General features: G+C 42.8%; 2 protein-coding genes across 4 annotated transcripts in view; both read right to left on the bottom strand.

Moving 5' to 3' along the window:
* Window positions 1-4,463: 4,463 nt before the first annotated feature.
* On the bottom strand, window positions 4,464-6,538 carry gpr151 (G protein-coupled receptor 151). Its single transcript, XM_069170701.1, has one exon. The coding sequence runs from the start codon at window positions 6,354-6,356 to the stop codon at window positions 5,034-5,036; it is 1,323 nt and encodes a 440-aa protein (XP_069026802.1). The 5' UTR covers window positions 6,357-6,538; the 3' UTR covers window positions 4,464-5,033.
* A 778-nt stretch (window positions 6,539-7,316) lies between these two features.
* The window catches only part of ppp2r2ba (protein phosphatase 2, regulatory subunit B, beta a), a 43,350-nt gene continuing 23,679 nt past the window's right edge, over window positions 7,317-26,987 (bottom strand). For 2 of the 3 annotated variants that reach the window (XM_069170808.1, XM_069170809.1), the window contains exons 2-10: window positions 19,476-19,573; window positions 18,557-18,722; window positions 17,471-17,583; window positions 14,469-14,646; window positions 14,078-14,242; window positions 11,476-11,645; window positions 10,821-10,912; window positions 10,602-10,725; window positions 7,317-9,177 (exon numbers count right to left, since the gene is read on the bottom strand). In XM_069170808.1, the coding sequence (XP_069026909.1) occupies window positions 9,022-9,177; window positions 10,602-10,725; window positions 10,821-10,912; window positions 11,476-11,645; window positions 14,078-14,242; window positions 14,469-14,646; window positions 17,471-17,583; window positions 18,557-18,722; window positions 19,476-19,573 (1,262 nt within the window). In that variant the 3' untranslated portion in view covers window positions 7,317-9,021. Of the gene's footprint in view, window positions 9,178-10,601; window positions 10,726-10,820; window positions 10,913-11,475; window positions 11,646-14,077; window positions 14,243-14,468; window positions 14,647-17,470; window positions 17,584-18,556; window positions 18,723-19,475; window positions 19,574-20,174; window positions 20,259-26,987 lie in introns of those variants that run through there. The other variant, XM_069170810.1, reaches the window with a different exon arrangement.

Raw genomic sequence — 26,987 nt, 5'->3', positions numbered from 1 at the left:
CAGTAGTAGTAGGTCAATGTGGCAATTCTGAATATAATTGGAAATAACTTGTCAGAGATTTCATTTAATTTATTGCTGAATTGTATACAGCCAGGTGTGTGGTGATGCCTCACAGTTAGGCAAGATTTTTACTGTCTTACATTATAACTCATAGTTAGTCAGATATTGTATCTAATTCCAACCACTCTTAAGTCAAGCTACAGGCTTTTAATTTAAAAACAAATTTGCTTTGAGATAGACTATATACTTCTAAGGTGCTTAAAACAAGTGTAAAATGTAAATTTATCTGGAGTTTAATTTTATTCGTGACTGAACTGTGACACTGAGGAATTTATTAATGTAGTTGTATTTTCACACTGATAGACTAGTTAGACTGAAAATAATCATGAACAGACATTATTGAATCATCCTAAAGCGAGTCTTTTTGTCACAGTTGGTGAATATTGGATCAGGATGAGGGAGGAAATTATCCCTTTTTAGTTTTAGTTTGATTTTTGGCCAGTCAGTGGCAGCACAATAAACATTTATACTGTCACTTTATCATATTGCATTAAGTTAAGCCCTTTAGTTACTCACCTTTCAGAGCTTGTTTCTTTGTCCACTCCGAAGGGAAATGTCTGGCTCTGTCACTGATAAATTACTCACTGTGTTCAGTGATCACCAGCTGAGAGACAACTTTAGAGTTTATGACTCTTTGTGCGTTTGTCAATACAAGTGACACCTTTCAAATGAGATGTATTTTTTTATGGCAATTAATTGATACAACTATTGATTAGAGCAGTATTTTAACCATAACCTTAATATATACATGTATAAAATGTGTTTATGTTTAAATGACCTAACTTGGGAAAGGAATTAACATCAGCAAACCCAATGCATACATTTGAATGTAAATACAAACAACTTTACAAACGTGCAATAAATAATCACAGCAGAGAGTAGCAAGGTGATGTTACTACTTCTGAGTGGAATTCTGCTCCACCATGCATGCTTGGTTTGCTCCATATATGGGAAAGTCCCCCAGGAAAGTCTGCAGATATGCGGACTCAGAAAGGGCGAGAAAGTGCACTTCAGCGCCCTCACAGACTTGACGATTTGACATTGGGACAGGCCGAGCCCGCGCGGACTCACTGGGGACGCGCCTCAAAGTCCGTGAGTACATGAGTGCGCTGTTTGGGATTGTCAGAAAGATGTTGACAGTAAATGCAACAAAGACTGAAACTCTTGCCAAAATAGAAGCAAAAAAGAGTTAACAGTGGCATTGCTTTCCACTGCTGGAGACAGATTGTGAGCAAAGGAATGAAGTTTGATGCTGAACCCACAACATTTATTCTAGACTGGCAAGTAGAAAGCTGTGTAGTTTATATAGCTAACTAAATGAAATTACAGTGTCAATATATTAAATCAGCTGCTTGTTGATACGCGGTTCAGAATGTGAGTAGTTCAACCAGCTCGTCATCTAGCTATCTACCAAACTGAGGCAAATTTATGGAGCAAACAAACCAGGCATACTGACCTTGTTTGGACAATTTAAAACAAGCGAGTAATGGTAACTGGTGTCAATAAGCACATTGATTGTATTGATTTGTTTCTTTTTTTTTTTCTTTATGGCCTTGCTAAAAACAAGACTTGCAAGCTCTAAATTATATAGGCTTATTTGATCCACCACTGGGTCCATAGGCTACAATCTAACTTAAAAAAAAAAACAGCCAAATAATGACAAACGATTCTGCCAGAATACACAAAATTATACCAAACTGCCAAAAATATGAGAGTCAAACTGAGGGCAGACTGGGTGCTCCTCACTATCACCTCTAATTATATAAAGTGGTGTTACAAGACAGGATTTAAATCTTACATATTGCACCACAAGAATTTGTTTTGGTCTTTTGGGTTATGTTGTTACTGGAGGCCCTTGATGCACAGGTAACACAGTTCCCATTGTGTGGTTTGTTCAGCTACAGTGAGTTACCTCTCAACAGAGTATATATAGGTTTAATGACATCTCCTCTGAGTTGCTGGAAATGCTGAAAGGTGAGCGCCCTTTAAATCTCCACATCCTTCAGCGAGATGAAAGCTCTGTGATTCATTCTAATCAAAAGACTGTTAAATACCAGAACAAGACCCCCTGAACTAACCTATCTCCAACACAAAAACACCCCCTACACACACACACACACACACACACACACACACACACAGCTCCCTAATCCACTCTCTGCGGACTGAAGAGCCAGGAGATCTTCCACAGGACCAAAGGGAGGTGACGGTAACTGTGACTCAGAGGGAGATGAGCCATTGGCAGGCAAAGGTTTTAGCAAGTGGCTTAATTGCAGCCTCTCCTGCTGAGCATAATTAGTGTTAGCTAGCATGTCACTTCCTATGGAGTTTCATTTATTAGAGATGATTATTTGCTGAGGGATAAAACGCCAGGCTGACACCCCCACCTCCCCTCACAGTGGGAGGGGGAGCAGCCAGGAGGCCAGTAAAGGGAGGATCTCACCTGATGAACGCTCCCCTGCCTTGTATAATGACCTAATTAAGCCCAAGTTGTTTTTTCACTTGTAATGTTGATTATTTCACTATTTTTTTTTCCATCAGTTTTCTTCAATCAGTCCTGTTGTTTTTTTTTGCAAAGATATTAGTCCTTATTCAAGCTGACTATTATCAGACTGTTCATGATTACTTTTGGTTTTAATTGTGAAATATTCTGCAGAAGTTTTACACTTTACTACTTCTGTAGAAAGAAAATCTGCATGTTGTACTAACACATTATCATATAGACTTGAGTTGATTTATTATTATGAGGTGAAAGGTGAACACCTGACTGAGGACATGAAGTCAGACACAGCCATGAATGTAAGTTATCCTGTCTTCGTAGGTGCAACCAAACCAAGAAGTGTGAGGGAGATTTCAGGGAGGCAGTCACCGTCTCGTCGGGGGCAGTAAGTGAAAACCCAGGGACAGTGTACTCTGGGGGTGCATGGACCTTCAAAAAAAAACATAGGCCACTGTAAATAATTAAGGTTTTACTACAGTGATATGACACAATTGAGTTTACTGAAAATACTGTTTAAATGCTAATGCATTAAATTCTCCTTTTTAGAGTGTGCTGATGATGTATATTATTGTCCAACATTGAAATGTATGGAGGAAGTAGATGAGCTCCTCACATCAGTGAAAATGCTATATTTTTATGAAGTTTAAATGGCAGTATGAGTCCTAAACTGCAGTCTGATCTTCATCCACATGTTGGAAATCATTACAGCAATCAGTGATGATGCAAAGTGAGCAAGGAAGATGAAAGTGAACTGTTTGCCCACACATCCCTGGTGTAGTCAGGCAAGACAAGTGGAAACACCTGGGCTGGTGGTGTGCCATGTAGGAGCTTTAAAACGCATTTAATTTGTCCCAGATATTACGCTGCCTGGTTTGGACAACATCCCTGCCTGTGATTCACATTCAGCTTGAGGGCGTTCTGCTGAAATTGGATAAAATCCCACTACTACAGATTTACTGGCTCATTTACCAGAGTAAATACCAGAGCCATTGGTGTCAACAGTTAAGGCTGGAAATAATGGTCACATAGTGTATTTAAAAATAATGCAACAACTATCACTAATGTTCAGCCACTGTTTGTTTTATTCTGGTGAAACAGTGAAGGTTAACATTTCAGCCCAGTAATGAGTGTGTGGCTTATTGCCTTCAGTGTTTATGGCCAGGTCACTACCCTGGGCACTCACGGTGGGTTATATAGTTAAGTGTTGCTCTGATGGAGATACTTGCCTCTGGCAATAAAAGGTCAACATAAATGATTAATGAGAGGAAAATGTCATAAGGGAGGGGAGAGAGAAAAAAGAGGTGTTAGGCAACTCTTGAAGGACTATACATCCTACATTTTCTTCTGCTCTCCTTTTACATTTTATGCCGATTTTTTTTTGGTGCAACGCTTATACATTTAACCACATGCAGGTCTGTCATTGGAGAGAAAAGGAGCATTATTTACAATGAGCGTGAGTGTTTATAACAGCCGGGTTGCTTTTACAGCAAACAGACAAATAAATCTCAGATCAGCTGAGATACAGTTTGTACTTGTGATGTTTATCCCTTAAACTATGAGGATTTGACCTATCATATGCATTCAGATCAATGAAGAGAAAATTCCTAATGAGACCCCCACAGAGGTGAGTCCACTGAAACTGCATGCGAGTTCAGACCAAGGCTCCTTTCCTCTAATTAAAACCCTCAGCAGTTCTAATGGATTCCTTATGAAAATGTCTTTATTCACCTGATATCAGCAGGAGACAAGTCTGATCTATCTCATTAAGGTTTTGCTGCATGTGTGTGTGGGTGTGTCATTGATTCATGACTGACCTGAACACTCGACTGTTGTTGTTCTTCTATATTTTTCTTCTCATCCAAACAACTTTGACACCACGAGACAATCACACTCAATCTGCATTTTGACAGTTGTCTTTATTGGAAACACAAATCATTGAGATGCACAATGATTACAAAATAATCTCTCACACTGAAAGAGGACAACAAACACAGACTTCTTCACCGTCACTTAAAAAAGCTGTCGCCTTCCACATCACTCTCGAACATGCACAGGATATGTTCAAACAATAAGTGCAAAATATGGTGTTAGTATCAGATTCCTGTAGTTAAACTTTAAGTTAACGGAAGTATTACATCCAAATACAAAAATCTGTTGCTTATCATATTGATTTACGTTGTTATACTGAATATATGTATAGAGAAAGAGATGTCTTTTACAAGCTTCAATGCACAGCTACCAACAATCACCGTTATCATCTAGTTCTTCTTTATCAGGAGATTAAAAAAAACCTTTATAACAAATGATTTACACAGATGATGCTGCTATATTTTCATGCCACACTCACATCGATTGTACTTCTTAGCTTTGAATAATATCTTAAGCACAGTTATACAGAATACCAATGATTTACGGTGCAGCCCTCAGTCATTGGAGCAGAGAGGTCCGTTGATGATCAGCTGGTCGGTGCTTGTTATTTTCTTTCCTCTTTGCTCTGGTTCTCCCACGGCACAGGGTTGTTTTCATCTGTTTGCGATCCAGTCTCCCTCTCTTGCCAGAACTGCTCCACATCAGGCAAGACAATCCCATCTTTGAGGCTCACACCATCTGCCTCTCTCTCTCCTCTACCCCCGTCTTGCTCCGGCTGGGGCTGAGCCTCTCTGCTGGGTTCCTGGCTCAAGCTCGATTGAAGGCTCCTTTCCCCTCTCAGCTGGCCGGAGGTCTCTGGTCTGGGGCAAGGGGACTGGAGAGTGGTCGGGTTGTGGGGTCTGGGCTTAGGTGGAGGTTGTTTGCGCAGGGTGAGCCGTCTCCACAGCCCCCTGTAACCCTCTCTGAACTCGTCAGAGAGGGAGAGGACGATGAGAGGGTTCACCAACGACAGGGAGAAGGTGAGCAGCTGAGCCGAGAGGGTCAGAAGAAGAGGAGGAGAGGAGATGAGGGGCTTAGCTCCTTCAATTTCTTTCTCTGCTACATGACGCTCCCAAACCCACACCACCCACTGAGGCAGCCAGAGGATAGCCATGGCCACAGTGAGGCTAAAAAGCATTAAAGTGAGCTTCCTGGATCTGATCTGTGTGCGCAGATTCGGAGTCTTGCTGGAACGACGCTGGCATTGGCCGTAAGCCTTCGCGAAATACATCAAGGCAAAGCTGAGAGGTGCACAGTAGACCCCCAGAGGATATGCTTTGATGTACACAGACATGAAATCCCGGGCTTCGGGAGGAACCACCAGCACACACACCAGCCCGCGGATCTCTCTCTGCAACGTAGCAAACAGCCAGTGAGGGATGGTGACAGAGCAGGCGGACAGCCAGATGAAGAAGAGCACCACCAGGATGGAGCCCAGGTGGATGCTCACCTGCTTGGTGGGGTTGGACACGTAGCGGTAGCAGGCTTTGGCCATGAAAGCCACTGTGAAGCTCTTGGCTGCCATGCAGGACTGGAGGAACCAGTCGGCCGTCTTGCACACCACCCAGCCCAGATTCCAGCTGGCCTTGGAGAAGGAGGCAGCCCTGAAAGGCACCGTGAACATCAGCACCAGCCCGTCTGCAAATATCAGGTTGAAGATTAAGGAGTTGATGAGAGACAGTTTGCCTTTATGTGCGTTTGAGAACAGGATGACCATTGCAATGAGATTGCAAGCCACACCCAAGACACAGATGAACCCCAGAATAGCCGGCACCAGGACCCTGAGCTCGCCGTGGTCCAGATGCTGGAAAGAGCCGTGCTCAGTGAATGACCATTTGTCCATGGAGCTGTTCACCACGGTCGCATTGTTCCCACTCAACTTGTCCATCTTGTGGTGCTCTGGTATGTGAGGAAAGTCTATGAAAAGTCAAAGGCAGCCAGGAGATAAAAAAAAAAAAAAAAAAAGCCTCTGGGTTGAAGAACTTCCAGAAACAGAAGAGCTGTGAAGAATGACGTGGAAAAATATGTCTTGAATTCTGAACCTGTTAAAATAATCGCATCAGAGAAGGTATTGATCGACGATCAATGATCACAGTGGAGCTCCTGTGTGTCCCCGGGTTTATCCTGAGACGCAATGATACAGCTTCTGCGACTAGTTATAAAGATGCTGTTTGATTGACAGCTGCTGTCCCCAGCTGGCAAAATGTGCGTAGACGACACCCTCATGGGGCCAATTAGGAGAAACTCTGCATGATATGCACAGATGAATATATTAGATTTATAATTTGTGTGAGTGATTGTGAATTAATGGTCATTAAATTAAGGTTTTCTGAGCACTACTTCTATTTTTTTTTTTTTTTTTTTAATGAGAATTAAGTGGTAGTATTGCCTACCTAAAGATGAAAGATTTTGGATCTTGGCACAAATTCAGTGTCATTACAGCGAAGTCATTTTAGCATGTGTTACAGAACAGAACATTAAATTTAATATCCACCAGTGATCCAGATGGATTTTGTCATTTGTGTTTTTTGTATGAGCTGGGTTGGACCCTTACCTTTATTTAAATGGTTTATTATGTTCTTTGAAAATGACAAATTAGGACAATATGAATAAACATGTGTAATCAGAAGAAATGATGACAGTGGTTAGTGATTTCAAATCAGCCACCAACCATCTCCAGTTGATGAATATCAGGCTTCTGCTCTTTTTTTGTAACAGCCAAGCTGTCTCTGCTTAGCTTACTTTGTCCACATGAGGGCGTCCTTAAACCAGAAGCAGCAATAATCATAGTCTCACGTCTTACATTTGATTCAGTAGTAGTTAACAGAGGAGGTCCACCAAAGCAGGATTTGAACTTGCACATCTTTATTCTTTTTTTTATTCAAAGAAAGTCCAGTAAGCATAAAGACTGCATGGTAATTCATTGCATTTCAATACATTCTGAGCTATAAAAGTTTTTTTTTTGTTTTTTTTTGTTTCAATTAGAAGTGTCACAAAGGAGGTTGTTTAGAAGACATTACTATTTAAAGGAGTCACACTTAATTATTCCCTGATTTCACAGAGTTCAGTTAGACCTTTGACTGCTTTGCTTTATGGGATTGGTTCTGAGGACGAATCTGAAACTAGTGACCATCTCCAAACTGATCGAAGCCGTGTGCTGAAAGACAACCTGCTACTGTTCCATGTTACCCATCATCAGCAAGACAACCAAGTATTTTTAATTGCATAGTGCTTCAGATGATCTGTAGATGTTCGAATAACTAAACGCAGGCTTTCAGTTTCATCAGAATCAGATCCAACGCATGCAAAAAGAGCTGTGCTAGCATTGTTACGCCAAGAAAATCTCAAGTCCAATATTTTAACATAAGTTTACGCTTTAACCATCTACAGATCATTTTTCAGCATTATCCAAGTAATATAAAAATGTGGTGAGCAGTTCAGATTTTTTCAAAAATTTAGAAACCAAAAAATAAAAAGAATTTAACGTGGCTTTGTCGTGTCTTTTGCAAACTGATGACATCCGTTTGACAGCAATGTGAGAGCAACAATTACTTTGTACATACCACAGCGTCCTCTCCTGAGCTCACACTGGTGCTGTAATGTACTCTTGACTACATTGCTTCAAGCACTTTTTCCCAATTGAAACCTTCATGGAGATTTTTTTTGTTTTTGTTTATAGAGAAAGAAAAAAAAAAGAAAAGAAAAAGTCGTAAATTACCATTTCATTTGAAACATTCACACTCCCGCCTTGTACTCTGTCCCCTCCCCCTCCCGCACCCACTACATCAAACCCCCACATACCAAAAGAAGGCACCACAGCTTCTAAACAGACTCATTGACCAAGAGAAGGACTCAACAAAACAACAGCATTAAATAAAACCATTGACACGGCCTGGAAGGGCTTCATTCACATTACAGACTACAGCAGTCCCACCAAGGAGACACAAAATTGGTACCAGAAAGACTGTGTTGTGTCACAGGCAGAGAAAACTCTCAGTTTCTGGGGTCAGAGATTAACAGTCTCTTCCTCTTTTGCAGTAGTATGCACTGTCCAAAACTTCACCTCAGCTGGAAGCCGCAGGGTGGATCACATGCACTGGAGCATGAGCAGATTGAAAGAGAGGGGGCACTGTTGCTACATGACAACGAGCCACCATCATGTAAGCCTGGTGTCTGTCTGTGTGCTCTATTTTCTGTTCAGTGTACCCACATCCACCCTTTTTTTCCAGGTTCCAGAGGGCTGCTACATCCAGTTCTTCATGCAGCAATCCTCTTGTTGCATAAATGCACAGGATTCGATTCTTCAGTTGCCCGCATGGCTAAATAAATTAAATTAGAAGTCAAATTGAAGAATGAAAGTCCATTCTTGATTTTAAAGGACAATTTTCCTCATGTCGTATCCAGGTTGGCGCTTCCCATAAATTCATACTGTCCACTTCCCCACTTCAGTCACTGGATACTCAACTCTGCACTGCCTCAGCAGAGCGGGGGAATTTAAGACAGGAGCCCCTCACATGTGGTGGGGTCAGGGGTCAGCAGGGGCAGGCTGCCCTTTAGTTGACTTTGTCTTGGAAGATGTAGAGGTTGTTGGTGGCCGCTACAGCGATGATGTTCTCGTGTGGGTGCCACGTAGTGTGAAGGATCTTCTTGCTGAAGTCAAGGCTGTCTACGCTGATCTCATCCTTGCGGCGTTTCCCACCGACACACACCTGGAGGACAACAACAGGGACAAAGAAGTGTTTCAGTGTGGGAGTGTTTACAAAGTTTCAATCATAAATTAAAATTGATTTCAGTGATGTTAATGAAGGGTTGACAGATTTTGTAGGACCTTGAGGGACAGTGAAAACAACGTAAAAGCCTCTTACAACATTGATAAAATAATCAGTTTGGAAAAAAAGTATTTACACATGAAGGTACGCTGGCATTCATCTGGAGTCTTTTATGGCCACTCGGCAAATCAATTCCAATATTTCTCTACTTTTAGGTCTGTCTTCACTAAGTCTTTGGGGAATTATTTGGCCTCCTAGTTCCTAAATGCTCCCATATATTCACCAGTTAGTTGCATACATCATCTGACTTTGGTGAAAACATCTGCCTGCAACTGCTATCAACAACGACGGTGAGAGTGATGAAAATGAACCAAAACGGCTGCAAGTTGTACAACAACAGTTGCAAAACCAAAACAAAGAGCTGAAAGACGCCAACATACTTTGTATAGAAGAACCGTTAAGTCCAGTTATAATTCTATGTGAATGCACTACGTTGAGTGACAAGTTGTCATGTGACACATTAAGGTATTTATTACTGCAGCTTAGCACTCAGAAAACAAGTAATTACGCAGTTAGCTTACTGTGCAGCGTCTGCTGATATTTATTGGCAAGAGGAAGAGAATGGAGAAGAGGTGAAACATCTAAGACTCATCGATAAAACTTTCTATAAATTGAACAACTGCTGGCTCATGTCACTTCCTTGCTAGTAGTCACATCTAGTACATAAATTCCACACATATCTTCTTTGTTGGAATTGTGCTATGTGTGTGCTACTGTTAAAACAGGTGCATTTTGATATGCAATGTTTGGATGATATAATTAATCATATAGCAGTTTATCAGTGAGATTTTTCACTCATCACAGTTAAAGGATGCCAAGAAGAACTAATTTGAAGGGATGCTTAAGGCTTCATTTGTGTCATACATGAGTATAAACTGAATATCTTCACAACACTGTTGGACAAACCAATGATACTTGAAGGTGTCAAATTGATAAAATAATAATAATAATAATAATAGCAGGCATTTTCACTATTTTATGACATTTTATAGAAAAATTAACTTTATCAGTTAACATTGAAAATAATTGGCTGGTTAAAGCAGAATGAAAATTACATTCATGATCAATTAGTCAGCCAATTATTTCCTAAAATAATGCTTGGTGTGCAAAATGCCAGAAAATAGTGAAAAGTCTTGAGTTCCCAAAGCACAAATTGACACATTTAATAGTTTTTATTGCTTAATTTTGACAGCTGTGGCCCTTTGTGTATTAATACGCCTTCAGTTGTACTGAACAGTGGGAAGTCTAAAGCATTATAAAACTAAATGAACTGACGAAGGATAACTTGTATTGAGGTGATTTACCTTGCGAGGCTTCAGAATTGCTCTGGGTTTGCTGTTCTCTCGGGATGCTTCCAGTGTGACGTCGCGTTTGGTGTTCCGGTCAAACATTCGGAAGAAGTTGTTGTAGGAGCCCGTCATTATGACACTGAGGGGGAGGAGAGGAGAGTGGAGGGTTACTGAGAAAGATGGATGGATTGATTGAGGGATTTGATTGATGAATGGATTGAAGAGAAGTCTCACCTGTCCGATCCATTCCAGACACACTCAAACTTGTCAAAGATGCAGTCATTCTCATACAGAGAACAAAGTTTGCCCCGTAAATAGTCATGAACCTGAAAAACAAACAAGAGCATGAATATCTGAAGCGGTGGCAGGATTATGATTAGTCATCTAAAGTTCATCGCGTTGTTGTTCAGTGGAAAACCATGCAACCATAAGCTTCCATATGCTCTACTTTCAGTAATCCCTCCAGATCTGGTGGCCTACGCTAACATTATCGGTAGCAGGTGGAGGTGGAGGTGGATTGGAAAGAGAATCCCCTGAGCCCGGCTGATGGTCTTATCAATCATGACCTCCCCCTAAGATGGCTTCCCCTGATCAGACAGTGTGGATCTGACCCCGGTGACCACACAGTGAGAGATTTTGCCCTTCAGGTTGCATCAGCACCAACACTATCTGTCTTCTTATGGACACTCGGCTCAATAAAACCTCCTGGGGTAATTGCTAAAGATGACACGGTTACAGATTGGCAGGATAACAGTGAAACAGGATTATGTTGAGTGATTAGCCTGAAATCAATACGTTTTGATTTGATCCAGGCCCAAATGTTATTTACTGACTTCCCAAGCTGAGACTCAACTGTCCAACAGGCAAATAAAAGCATCATGAAGCGTACCTGGTATGTCTCGAGCGGTTTGTTCTCCATTTGAAGGTCCCACACCTTGACAGTGAGGTAGTCCCTTGTCATCAGGTAGCGTCCGTTGTGGCTGAACTTCACGTCAGAGATGGATGAGATGATTTCAGAGAAAAAGGAGCGAGTGGATGGATCCTCTGGCTCCTCAAAGTCTACAAGAAAAAACAAAAAGCAGTTGTCATATGACAGAGAATTTTAAGCATTTTACACAAGAGGTCGCTGCTTAGAAAGGATGTTTTTCCTCCCGCAAGTCTTTCAGTCATTTACAGCAAAAAATACCACAAAACAGATTTGGTTTTAGTGGTGGGGGCCGTCATTAGCACACAGTAACAGCCACAACAATGCCTGGATGCCGGGTTTGATGCAGCAGCTGCATCTCTCACAGCATCATTTGTGTGTTTAGGGAGATAGTGGTGGGTCAGCATGGTGGGTAAATATTGGTTATGATTCATATTGATTTTGGCAGCTGCTGATCTGTGTGCAGGCCAGCACGCTGGGGATAAGAGCCAGGCATTCCATCGTTAGCTGTCAAGTTATTGTTCCTCCTCCTACTCCTCTTTCCCTCCCACCCTTCCTCCCCTCTCTCTTTTCCATCTCTCCCAAAAAAAAAGCCTCCTCCCTCCCTCCACCATTCACCCCCTCCACTCAATCCTCAGCTGAGGCCTAGAGAATAGCTCTGTGAAGTGTCAATGGGGAGTCTAACTAGGGATGCAGCGTGAGAGATGAAAAATGGAGGGGGGGATGAGGAAGGGATAAGAAAAACAAATCAATGTCAAAGTGCTGGGCCCATATGAGCCCCACTGGATTTGTGAGTGTGTGTGTGTCTGTGTGTGCCAGTGAACAAGAGTTTGTGAATAAGTGGGAGTGCAATGTGTGCATGCATTTATGGATGTGTGTGCGTCCCTGCCCCACCTCCCGTCCCGCTCCGGGGGCGTATAATAGGGTCCCTGGGGAGTCGGCAGGGGGGCTGTTTTAGTCCCTCTCTATCTGTCCTGGGGCTCAGGAGTTTGGCAATCCCCTCTTATCCCTGCATCCATCCCTCACCCATCCATCCATCCATCCTCACTATAACACTGATTGATACCAGCAGCGCCCCGGATTTATAGGTATGGAGGGAGATACAGTATGCTTGTAGGTTAGGTGTGTGTGTGTGTGTGTGTGTGTGTGTGTGTGTGTGTGTGTGTGTGTGTGTGTGTGTGTGTGTGTGTGTGTGTGTGTGTGTGTGTGTGTGTTGTGTGTGTGTGTGTGTGTGTGTAAGCAGTTTAAGACGTTATGTGTGTGTGGATGTTTCTGAGAGGAGGTGCGTGGGAGGGAAGGCATTAAACATCGCTCTGAGTCATACATGTTCATGCAGGGAGACAGTAGGTTGGTATGAACACACCGATCCTGAGGCTATGGAGAGCACCTGCCTGATCCGTGTGTGTGTGTGTGTGTGTGTGTGTGTGTGTGTGTGTGTGTGTGTGTGTGTGTGTGTGTGTGCGTGTGTGTGTGTGTGTGCGTGTGCGTGTGCGTGTGCGAGTGCGAGTGCAAGTGCGAGTGCACTGTGAGCACCTGTCGAACGTGTTCGTATCAAACCATCAGAAGGCAGCTGTAAATACAACAACTCCAAATCCACTCCCAAAAATCCTCCAATTCCAAACACTTTTTCTTCCTCCACCCTCCGTTGCTCATGTGAAATTCAACAGGCCGTGTTAGCGCACGGTCCAGTGGACGCATCAATACGTCTGAGGAAATGAGTGACATTATTGAACAACAAGGTGTGTCCATGAGGGACTAACGCGATTGCTCTTAAGCCATCGATTTCCCAGCCAAAATGTCAATGTATTCATTATTCATTCAACCAAAGTGTATACATGTGGATGTTAAGCTTTAGAGAAGGCCATTCATTGTTTGAGACACTACGAGATTTATTGATGGGTCATCAATCATGGCGTATTGAGCAGGGGGAAGCCTACAATTCACAGCCACACAAAGGTACAGCTGAAGCGTAAAAATTGAGTGTGAATTTGTAACCAGGATGTTCATGCTGGATGCATTTAAGTGTTCGGTTTTCCCAGTTCTGTTAGTGTTTGTTTTGTCAGAGATATTTACAATTTTCAAGGAATTTGTGTGATTTAATGGCCTGGAAAGAAGTTTAAATTATATAAATACATATAAATGACACAGACTGGGTTTTAGATTAGGTTTTAGATTGCATTAGAGTATATAAATTGGACTGCTTTAAAGAATTAATGGAATAAAATAAAATGTATTAAGAATTCCAGTTTACTTCAGTTTAATTCATGACAACTACTAATTGCATGGAAGCTTGCTTGACAGAAGACTTTTCAGCGACATTTAGTTGGAAAAAATTACAGAATATACAATAGTTATATCAATAAAAACACTGAAAAGAAAACTATAAATCATAAAGATCAGAAACAAGTGGTGGTTGTGTTTCTGGTGGGATATAAAATCTGATATCTTGGTAAAAATAACAGTAAACTCAAGATAATAAGAGGCATCACATAAAGATAACTGTTCTACGATATCTAGTATGACACTGAAATCATTTCTTCCCATGATGCACTCCCCTGGTACTCACATTTGCAGTGCTTGTCGCAGAGTGCAGCCTGTCTCATGTCACAGAGGCGTATTGAACCCTTGCTGCTGCTGTAGGCAAAGGTTTGACAGTGCTGGGGATGAAACTCTGCTGAGGTGATTACTTCCGTCAGCTCCTCCATGTTGGCTGGTTTGATGTCCACAATGTCTGAAAGAAAACCACTAAGGAACAACTTTTTAACTAATGTACAAAGGGCATCTGGTGATATTACTACTGTTTTGAACTGTAGCTTTGAACAGATGGGGGATTTTCTGTTCAAATTGGTAATAGTACAATGATACCAAGAAACAATACTTGTTTTGATGTATTTATCCCCTTTTGTGATCACTTTTTCACATTATGAAAACAATGATAAACATAAGTAAGAGGATACTGAAGCTGCGGTCAGTGATCTCCAGGTTCCACAGGTTCACCCGGAGGTCATCGGTGGAGATGAAGGTCTGAAGGTCGGAGTTGACAGAGATGGAGTTGATGTGGTAGGTGTGGGCATTGCTGAATACACGTCTGGCTGTGGCCTCGACCATCAAATCCATCGGCTGCAGCACTGGTACCTGCGGGTGAAGACGGGTGATTTAAAAGGAAACGTAGTAAATACAGAAAAATATGCACAAAAAAAAAGGGGGAACCATCTCGTAGCCTTTGATGTGTTCAGTAGCACTGATACATTATTTACTTTGAAGCTGGGATTATGGGGGCCTTCTTAGATATTCATCTGTGTATGTGTGAATGTGAAGGCTTGTATGCATGGACTTTGTGTGTGTGTGTGTGTGTGTGTGTGTGTGTGTGTGTGTGTATGTGTGTGTGTGTGTGTGTGTGTGTGTGTGTGTGTGTGTGTGTGTGTGTGTGTGTGTGTGTGTGAGTGAGACTCCAGGGATTCATTTGACATTTACTCCACAAATCTTAATGAAACAGAGGCAGCGACTGAAGGGCTCTAGGGCTGTTTGATGAGCTGGTTCAATCAGACTGTGAATATCTGTTTGCTACACAGCTACTCACTGATCACCCCTCCCTAACTCTCCCTCTTTCTGGTGTAAGTGCTGAACAAGTCACTTCTGTTCTCTTGTTTGTGTGTGTCAGAGAGAAAGAGAGGAAAAAGAGAGAAAGCGGAGGAGGTAAAAAAAAAAAGAAAGAAAAGAGATGGCCCGAGGGCATCGCTTGGCCCTGCTGAGGAATGATAACTGAACTCTACAGAATTAAGACGAGCTCACACACAAACACACACACAGACACACACGGTAACACAGTGTAGCTCAGGCTTCAAAGACGCCCAGCACCAGTCTGCATGCAGCCCCCCGTTGGCCAGATAAAACCCAGACAAAGAGAGAAGAGAGGGGAGGGAGTGAGGAGAACAAATCGACTGCTTCTTCCCTTTTTCTCTCGTCCGTCGCTGGCACCGACAGAGAGACATGGCAGCCCAGCAGGCTGCTGTATCTCCATGGGTGTCACTTCATTTCCATGTCTTTCACTGGCTGTCCAGAGAGACATGGACCGTATTAACCCATAACCCCCAAACACTGACAGTTACACTGTTCTGCTTGCCCCTGCACCTTCACATTGATCGAATAGATTGTCTCTAGCATGTAAAAGCAGAATATGTTCAACTGAGATAATCCTGCTTTAAAAAAAAAGAAATACTCTAAAGTTGGTTCCCATTTTAAAGCAGTCAGAGAAAACACAAAAACATGTTTTAAGGAGATACTGAATGATAATCCTCACATCATAAGTTGATGTTTAATATGCACATATTTTTAGGCCCCATTTGGACTAATATTTCTAAGTTCTTCCCTCTCCTCCTCGTCTCTTTCCCCGTGTGCAGATTTCACAGCCTCTAAACAGGATTGCCACAGTCCCGGCCTGTCCTCCAGGTTGCTATGATCCCCTGGCCAGCCAGACAAAGAGGGACAGACACGCTGAACACAGCACTAATCTGCTATGGCAGACACACACACACTGTCCTATGTGTGTGCCCTCCTTTGTGTGAAAATTAGGTAGTGGAGTGATAAGAATAAGCGAGAGGGAGAGGATGATCCCTTCATGGTGTTCATCTCAGTGCACATATTGATTGCTCGTTCTCACTTTCTTCTGCCAGTCTAAGTTCAGAAGTGTCAGATGAGGGCTGGATGGTGTCAGACTCTCATTTATCAGTATTGAAACGGAGCGTATAATATTCAGCGGGTATTAAAATGAAAAAAAAAATAACTGTGACAGATACTGACATACAGCGTGTGATGCTAAGAAGTTTATGCAGGATTAAAGGCTATCATAGAATAAAGGATGAATGCTAAATTTTGATTTAATCAGCTTATCTGGACTCTTCTTATTTAGACTCTCGAGTAGCCAGTGTGCACGCCTTTCCAGAAATACTGGTTCATTCAAAGCTTTAGCCTCTACAGCCTTCAATCAATGTCTCTAAACTGAAAGAGTGACCTATAAAGGGGCACTCTACCAGTCCTGCCATTATCTTGGCTCAGGCTTCAGACAAATTTTAAACAGAAAAGCCTGTGTTACACACTGAAGGTGTAATTTCTTTGGCATTTTCACATTTATTGGATAGCTGATGGCAAAGAAGCAGAAAGCATACAATAAAGATGAGGGGTGTATGACATGCAACAAAGACCCTTGGCTGGAGGTCTGTAAAATGTGACGAGAAAAATGCTATTGCAACATGAATATGTATAACAACATAAAATACACATTATCCTCTTACTACTGACAGGAATATTTAATCGCTCCAAAATCATTCCCTCCTATTTAGTAGGAAAGAAAAGTGACAGCAAGAGGCCATGTTTAACCTTTATAATATATCATATTGTACATTATCTTCTGTCTTTTGTGGCAGAAACTGAGTTCAACTCAAAGATGAAATAGGCATGGAGAGATCCGATACATCCTGACTTTAAATATTTTATTTCCATTTCCATTCATGATTAATCTGAGCTGTGTTCGACTTCACAGCCTCGTTTATTCACTCAGTCCCCCCTACAGCAGACAATAGTCAGCAGTTTATTCTACAGTGATCGGAATTAAAATTTCCATCATCACTGACAGATGCTGCCCTGTCATTTTCAAATCCATAAAATGTGATGTGTCACATTGTGGGATTGTTAGTTAAAACCTTTTTATTCCTTTGTGGATATTTTTGTGCATGAATTTTATACAAACAGTTTGGACGCTCTATTAAAAAGGCAAAAGGAAAATGTAGTGCTGTATAGTAAATAGGATGATATTTTGGAAACAGACTTTTTTGTTGTCCTTTAATTTTCCCAGGAGCCAAACAGTGAAATGTTAACACACCAGTCATTATAACACCATTTTGCAGAATGTATGTGACATTTTGGGTGATGTAAGGCTTGATAGTTTTTTGTGATGTCTTACCCGTAGCGATGTGATGGTTGACGGGTCTCTGATCCGTCCATCCTCATCCTTCAGGTTGTAGCCCTCCGGACGCTTGTCCCTTTCACTGATCTTCCACAGCTTTACTGTCTTGTCTGTGATATACATACATACACACACACACACACACACACACACACACACACACACACACACACACACACACACACACACACACACACACACACATACACACACACACAAACACAAAATATAGTTAGATCATGGCTCACCACAGTGAATCTCAGACAGAAGATGGATGTGGGGGGTTGGGTAGCCAATCTGGCATGTAGCTGGGCAGGAGCCAGCACGGATGATGAATGGCGGCTCCTGTGTAAATTCTGATGTCACTGATATCAATCTACAAGTTGACTACATTTCCCCGCTGCCGTACACGTTGCCCAGAAAAAGCCATTTGGGCGCTTTTCAATTCTGCATCACATAAACACCAGTTACATCTCATCTCCTCGGTCTACCGAGGTGGATAGCAGCCACAGTCAGGTTGTTGATTTTTTTTTTTTCTCTTTTAATTTCCGCTGTGAATATTGGTGTCAGAGCATCGAGGCCATCGCCACAGGACCCTCCACCATCTGCTGCAGCCACCGCTAGCACTTCTGTAGCAGCCATGCATGAAGCCCGCAATCTGCAACACGTCTGTCTGCTGATGTGTGTGTGTGTCAGTTCGAGCTGCCGTGCATGTGTGTTGTGTGGTAGCACATGCTTCGATATATGTGTGCGCGCGTGTGCGTGTGTGCGAGTGTGTGTGTGTGTGTGCTCCTGCTGTGGCAGCCATGCATGAAGTCCTTAATCTGAAACTCTTCTGCTGGTGGCACTTGTTCAGCAGAGCAAAACAGCAAATGATCAAAAAGATATTTTCACGTTATATTAATGACACTTCCTTTTACATCAACTGTATATCTGACCGTTCTGCAAAGACAGGAATTAATCAAACCTTCAGCTGATACTTTCATTGACTATAACACACCTCATGTAAACACACTCCGATAATGAATTATGGGATCTTTTCGCCATGTGTTTCTTTTACACCACCTCAGCTAACTGACTGACCGTTGGTGGAAAGCAGGAAGTACGCTGCGTTCTGCTGAGGAAGCCATTTGATCTTGTTGATCTTCTCCTCAATCTCCAAACTCTTCAGGTAGTCAAACTCGGGCTCGTGGCTCTGGAATGTGCTGTAAACATTGTACTCCCCTCGACGTTGGGGCTGGCTCTTACTCTGCCAAAGAAGGAGAAAAGAAAGTGAGACATTGACCTACTTGATGCAAAAAATTACACAAATGTATCCTGCAATATAGGTAACTTAAGAAAATGTCATAACATTTTAGAAAGAGTATAAATGAAAAATCTAGTAGCTAAATAAAACATAACGACATGGCCCTCTGCTCTTTAGCTCTTTTGTTCATGTGCTATCATTAGGTCAAAACTTTAATGTCTCTAATACTGGTTTATGATCAGATACATGATCACTGAGGCTGATGGGAATATCATTAGTGAACATACTTGCTGAACACCATGACGTTGTCACTGTGAACCTTATCATTTGGCTAACATCGCTGCTGTGTCTCAGTACAACCTCACAGAGCTGCTAGACTAACTAAAGCCATGTTAGCAGCACGTCAGCTTTAATGTGTCGTACATTTATGCTGAACGTTCAATTCTCAGATGCTGTATTGATATGGCTGCTCTGCTGCTCTACATTCGCACAACAATTTGCACCATTTGCACATATTTCTTTGTTATAATCTGAGTCAGTGATGTCTGTCCATGTAGCTTTAGTTTACCTTATAATCTAACAGATGCTTCTGCTTTTACAAACTCCAAATTCCCAGATACCAGTCCTCCTCAAATACGCCCATTAGCTTGCTGGTTATCTCAAACAAAACAACCCACTTTGAATGTTTCAAGGCTGTTAAATCCTTTAGAGCAGAAGGGCGGCATATTTAAGTGTTGCATTGTTGGCATTTCTTACCTCCTGCTCCCTCTGGAAGACAACCACTCTGCCTCCTTTATCCCCAGTGGCCAACAGCTCCCCCGATGAGTTAAACTCCACCGTTGAGATAATGTCAGCTGCAACACAGGGAGCAGAGCAGAGAGGGAGGGAAAATGTCAGTGCGGACGAGAACAAACCTGTCAAAGTATCAGACAGGCAAAAAAAGGAAGACCTTTCAGCAAGATCTAGTAGAGTGACTTCTAGAAAACACATCGGGAGAAGGGAGGGGAACCCACAGAGGACTCTTCGGCACAGTTTGTTGAAATATGGGTTCGGAGAAACCACTGGATGAGTCAACTGCATGATAATTCAGCCTCTCATCTCACTAAAGTGACACAATCTGTGTCACTTGATTGCACTCCTTTTTTTAAAGGGGCTGCCGCCACACTAATAATGTCATTCATCTCTCTACTCCTGGCTGAGAGCCCATGCTGCTCAGTGACTCTCCTGCTCCATCACAAACCACATTCATAAAGCTTTTCAACCATTTGCTTTTCACAGCCGATATCTCCGTGCCTGTGTGGCATACTTTTCTACAACTGTAAATTCAATCTGTGTAGAACAACAGCATAATAAGAAAACACACTAAGATGTAACTGATTCATTGCAAATCTTTATCATTTCTGAGTGGCTCTGCATAGCTACAGTTTCACCAGAAAACAAATAACAGACACCTACCCTTAAGGTAGCTTCTCCTCTCCTCCTCAAAGACATACATCTGCCTGGATTTAGGAGAGGCTAATGGTGACTGTAATTATTATACAGCCCCGGGCTAAAAAGCCATAGCATAATGTGTGTCTAACAACACACACACACACACACACACACACACACACACACACACACACACACACGCACACACACACGCACACACGCACACATGCACACATGCACAGAACAGGAGAGGCTAGCCCTCTGTTTAACAGTTACAATAATATTAGACAGAGAGGGAGAGAAAAAGAGAGAGCTTGTTGTTTTGTACCCCCCACGCCCTCTGTGGACCTGCTACTGGCGGAGCTCCGAACAGGAGAGGGGAATGTTGCTATGGAGACCATTTCCATCTCTAGCGGCAGTCAGAGTATATGTGTGAGTGAGTGAGTGTGTGTGTGTGCCAATAGCTCTCAGACTTAGTTGCTGATGCTAGCTGTAATTCAGCAGACAGAGAGAGTGCTGCAATCGAGTGAAAACCTGCTACTGCATCTGAGGGAGTGAGCGCAGTTCAATGCAGCACACAACTTCAGACAAAAGAGTCCCTGTGGATGCGCTCATCACCCCATATAAAGCTGTTGTGCATGGTGGAAATGACTAAGCGTCATGTCTTTGTATATATATGTGTGTGTGTGTGTGTGTGTGTGTGTGTGTGTGTGTGTGTGTGTGTGTGTGTGTGTGTGTGTGTGTGTGTTTCCTCCCCTTGTGTTAATTGTAGGAGAGAAAGTCACATTCACAGATGAGACCAGAGGGACTCTTACGACCATGTGTTGTTAAGGAAACGAGCTGGGTGCTGCCACTAATCATATTTAAATGAAGAAACTAATAACCCTAGAAAGAGAAGACAAAGTCTGACCTAATTCCAGCCTGGGAGAATCCCTCTGACATGCAATATTGTTGTCGCATGCATTCTTGCAAGTGCACACACATGCAAAAAACACTTTCAGTGTTTATAGACCTCATTCATGCACAGAGATGTGCAGTGCAACCCCCAACACACCGTCATCTACACACACAATAGTGTCTTTCCCAACACTATCAGGCCAAAGCCGCTGGTGTGAATCGGGTGGAATCGGCTTAGCAGTCCACATTCTTGAATCAAAGCGGTTTTCTCTCTTTTTGTCCTTCATACTCTTTTTTTTTTGTCCCCCACTCTCTCTCCTTCCTTCATCATCAACACATTAGCTCACCGAGGAGTAACAGTAATTGATGGATGCCATTGAACAAGTTTGCACACGGATACATCCTTCAATCATCTCTCAGAATGATGAGCCAGGCAGACGCAGTGAAGCAGAGACTCACGGTAACGTGATGGAATGCTTTCCTAAATGAGTTTTTCCTCATGCAAATTAATTCAAACCAGACAAGACAATCTATTCAACCTCAGCCACTGATGGAATCATGGTTAAATGGCAAAATTTTATTCAAGTGAAATTTCATTTTAGTGAAACACGTTGATTAGCAGCAGAGGTGGGCGGGGTCTCCCGAATGATTTCCATCTGCATTAGATTTAGTTTTTACTACGTGATCATCAGCAGGGTCAAGATGGACATGAATTAGAGGCAGGCCAGAGATTCGACTGATCAGATGTGTACTTACACACGCACACACACACTCTCCATCTGTCTCTCTCTCTCACACACACACACTCTCCGTCTCTCTCCCTTTCTTTCTCTCTCACACACTCACACTCACACTCACACTCTCTCTCACACACACACACACACACACACACACACACACACACACACACACACACACACACACACACACACACACACACACACACACACACACACACACACACATGGCTTCATCACCAGACCATAACCAGATGAAGCCCATAAATCCCATGGCCAGCCAGGTCTGACAAAGACAGGTCAGCACTTCTTGATTTATCATAGGGATGCTTGAGATAACACACATCCATCACCAGTAATAACACAGACCAGCCTGTTGGCCTGTGTGTTTGTACGCCTGAATTAAAGCAGGCACGGCACAGCTTTTTATCTGTTTCTTTTCACTAATCTGATCCTCAACAACCCCCTTCAGCATGCAATATAGAATTGGGCGTCCAATCAATTGGATGGAAACATAGATATGTATTGATTCTGGAATGAAAACCGTGTACGTGGAGCCACAAACACAGTAACACCAGAAAGGGAGTGAGAATATTGAATGTATTTATAGACGCCAGAGCATAACAGAGCACGCATAGCAGAGAGGGCCACTAAAAGCAATGATAGAGAGTGAAAAGGTCTGGGGAGGGACGTTTGTTGCTGTAAATATCTCAATAAAAAACTGTACAGCGAGACTCGTCGGTTCAGACACAAGCAATCACCAAAACAGGAGTACCTTGGCTAACCCCGAGACACCACGTAATCCTGTCAGGGGTGAAAACAAAAAAACACAAACTGAGGCCTGATCCGGTGGCAGGGGAGGGTTGTGTAAGACACACAGACCCAAAACTGGTGCACGGGCATGGAAAGCTAGTTGCATAAGTGGTGTGCAGTAATTCCAGGTAGTGGGAGGGACGTGACCAACATGCTGTCGTTCAATTGCTCTGTTAGCGTTTTGACGTGGAGAGCAAAGGATTACAGCACTTGTGCTGACCTGCCTGCGTCAAAGGATCAGGCCGGTGGATAATTCAAGACCGTTCTCTTTTACCTGCCAATCTTCCTTGTTATTCTACAATAATCAACAAAATGTATCAGTCTGCATCTCTTTTCTTCCGGGAACAAGAACACACACATACAAGTATTATAAATTCTTCACATAAAGAGAATTTCTGTGCTGAATAAGCAGCTGATAACGACTTCAATTCACACCAGCAACAATGGAGATCAATCAAAATTTTGAATAAACCTTCCTGGTCTGGTACCCAGCCATATGATTAAGGGTTTATTAGGCTTTATTAGCTGCACACAAAGCAACAGAGCACAATGTAGCTCTCTTCATCTGAAGAGCATGACTCTTTGTAAGATCTGGAGTGAACAAGCTAATTAACCTGGTTTCTCCAGGATCAGCCCCTTGAGACCGAGACACGGTGTGTGCGTATTGCGTATGTGTGTGCACTCGCTTTCTTTTGCATGTATCTTTGTGTGTGTGTGATTTTTCTGTATCCCCACACTCCAGGGAGTTGAAGGTGAAATGGGCGAGACGTGTTACTGCCTCACTTCTCACACTTCATTAACACATCGCCGTGGCACAGATCTGACTACAGACACAACACAGGACAGGACGAAGCACAAAGAAATGAAGTGAGGTGGTGAAAAGAGTGAAATCAATGTTCAACTCCTCCAACCACTAAGCGAAATACCAAACGAGTCATTTCAAATGCTTGTTATTTGGTATTCTCTTAGAAATTGAGGGGGATGGTGGGAGAGCGGTACGCATAGAATTATAATCCACCACCAAAACAAAAGCTGACACTCTCTATCTGCCTGTCTGTCAGTCTGTCTGTCCGCGTTGCTTTGGTGCAATCCCTTTCATCTTCCCGTTTTCAAGGCTGCAGCGTATCAAAGATTAGATGGTGGCTGTATAAACTGAAAAATCTTGTATTTATAGTGACCTTAACAGCAAAATAATGAAGGATTTCGAGTGACGCTGCTTCCTCAACAGGACGCAGGAATTAGCTATCAAAATTTACAAATGTATCCCATTATAAAGTCCACAAAGGTCAAACCCTGCTTAGCCTTCAGGCTATAGCAGCGCACCAAATGACTCACATACAGTACATCCATCACTGCTTTAACTCATCTACTGACCAGGGAGCCATATCAGTGGAGAAATAGGATATTTTTTGTAATCACCCTACAGTAGCAACACCACGGGTATTCTTTTATAAATTCTCATTAAATTTTCATGGAGCTGCAGACTTAATAAGAAGCTAATCAGGGGATGAAAGCAGCTGCTGAACAAGGAGTGTGACTCGCCCCAACTTCACAGCTTGCCATTAAGAACCCCCCGCCCCCACCTGACACACACACACACACACACACACACACACACACACACAATCTTTCTTGCACTATATGGTGAGGCGGGGCTCAGCGTTTTGAGTGTTTCATAGTGAATAATGGATGGGACCTGAGGGTACGGTGGGCTAAGTCTTTTTTATGCCGGGGTCCTAAAGTGTGGCCCCAGGCCGTTTGCCTTGGCACAGGCGACCGGGCTCGTCTCTGCGCTCATCAAGCGGCGGCAATAAAGGCCGGGAGCTCTCTGTTACGGGACTGCATCAGTATTCAGAGGGGTTTAGAGAGGTCACATCACACACAAGCTTGTACTCGCATCAGACAGTTGTGCTACAGGAGAGCAGAGAGATGGAAGGTGAAGAAGAGGGGGGTAGGGGAGAGAAGGAGGAAGGGATTACATGTCCTACCAATAGATCTTTAGGTCATTGTTCCGGTGACTAAATTGTCAAGGACCAGAAATCAATACGGCAGGCGTTAGGTGCTAGGTCCTGCCTCACAGCGAGAAAGCTATTTACATTTTAAAACCCAGTGTGGTGCTATTTGACAATTTCATCCATTATAGAAACATCCAAGGTGGAGATGAACTGAGACCAGCGCTGTAGGAGAATAACAGTCCACTCACACTTATACACAGCTACAGTGAGAAACAAATCAGCCATGCTACCACCATTAGTAATGTGTCATCTGCAGGCGGCTGCTGAATGCAAATCAGACTGTAATGTAATTTTCTTCCATCTAGATAATAATGATGTCTCTGGAAACTTTGAGGCTGTGGAAGCTTGAAAATTTCACTCCTGACTGTATGGATGACCAGCACCAGTGTTGCTCACATCAGTGTGTGCACATGTGGCGATGTAACCGTCCACATACCCACTGTGGTGTGGGATTGGTGCGAGGCAAAGGCCAGCATCAGTGACATCATTAAAATGTGACATCATTAAAGTGTCCTGCTGTTGTGGGCAAGCAGGTCCTGAAGGGAAATCCCTACCAGCTCGCCGCCGCGCATCAAGGACCTGTGTGTGCATGAATGTGTGTGAATGTGTGTGAATGTGTGTGTGTGTGTGTGGTCTGAATGGACTGGGCATGGTGGAACATGTGCACTTTAGTGAATTTATGGGCACCGGCGATGGACCCCAACACCAGCCTGTGTATGATCTTTGGCTGCAGACTGACTTCATAGCACTTAGACAAGGAGTGACAGAGTGAAAGGACACAGACACACACACACACACACACACACACACACACACACACACACACACACACACACACACACACACACACATATGCGCGCGCCCACACGCGCACATACACGCACGCACACACACACGCAGGCAGACACACACTCTTATTCATGATATATGAAGTGTGACCAGTCATAAATTAAAGCAATAAAATATAACAAAAGTAGTCGTTTGAAAAGCACAGATGGGCCTCAGACGAGACAGTCCTTTGCTTTACAGAGACACATTTTACAATCTGTGGAACTCTCCCCCACTTTCTCCGGATCTGATGAATGACACCGTGAAAGAGTGAGACAGTGAGAGGAGAGGCAGCGCGAAGAAGATTCCCTCCTGTTTTTCATCTTGGCGAACACATCAAACAAAGATATCCATCACACCCACTCCCACCCCCACTGCACTTTTCTCTCGCTGTGAACCAGAGACTGTGTGTTTGTCAGTGACAGGGAATCATCTATGTGTTGGAGCTGAGCAAATGATGCTGCTCTCTTGCATTTCAATGGAGGAAAAAAAACATGGAACGCAGCAGAAAATCATGTAAGAAGGAGACTTCTGCCCTCTGAGCCTTGACTTTGTCTCTCCTCCAGCCAGCAGTGGCATCTGTAACCTGAGCTCATGGCAAATGGAAGAAGCTGTGGTGGCTCACCCACCCTGCCACCCCTCCAACAACCTCTATTCTAGTCTAGTATCCCACTCATCATTCACATACTATGTTATCATTGCATTATGTGAAGATCCTTCATATTTCAAATCAAATTTGTCACTCTTTCTTTTTGTGTGATTTTGTCTTTTGTTAAACCTGAAGGTAAGTGGGTGGTAACAATGTGTTTGGAGTGAAAGAATTAAAAGCTTTCCCAGTACTGCAGAGGCTATTTATACAGTGTGAAAATAAAACCGTGCTTTAAACTGAACCATGAAGTGAACAAACAGTAGCTATTTATCCCAAATGTCTGCATAATAATAATGATTATTTGTTAAGGACAGAATAATCAATGACTAGATGGTAAATGTCAACTAATGCACATTGAAGTTGGTTGAAATCTGTTTTAATATTAGATAATGTGCGTTTAAACATTTAGAAGCAATATATTGCCATTCACAATTGCATGATGGCATTATGGCATGTTTAGTCTGTATACAAGCAGCCTGAGTGTGTTTAGTTCCAGATGCTGCAATAAAAAGCCATCAGCCCCTAAATATTTTATGATCTCACTGATATTAGTGCAACAGTTAATATCCATATAAGAAAACTACATAATTAGTGAATGGGGGCTGAGGTGGTGATGACATAAACGATAATTTTTACCTGAAAAATCAATGCTTTATCTGTGATCTAAGGAGCTCGCAGAGGACAGGTGGAGCTAATTGGTGGAACATAAGGGAATTATTAAGCATCAAACGGTTAACAGGTTGATAATCAAGAGGCTGATGTGTGGTCAGTTAGGAGGAAACACATGCAGCATTTAGAGCTGCAGAAACCAGCCATTGTTCAGTGCTCGGTTATGAGCATGTACAGTAAAAATATGTGTGTGTATGTGTGTGTGTGTGTGTGTGTGTGTGTGTGTGTG

Source organism: Embiotoca jacksoni, unplaced genomic scaffold, assembly GCF_022577435.1.
Source record: "Embiotoca jacksoni isolate LCO1_2020_lvr unplaced genomic scaffold, fEmbJac1.0.p SCAF_5, whole genome shotgun sequence".
In the NCBI taxonomy this organism is placed as follows: domain Eukaryota; kingdom Metazoa; phylum Chordata; class Actinopteri; family Embiotocidae; genus Embiotoca; species Embiotoca jacksoni.
The sequence above is the reverse complement of the archived record's forward strand: the minus strand, read 5'-3'. Positions and strand labels throughout refer to the sequence as shown.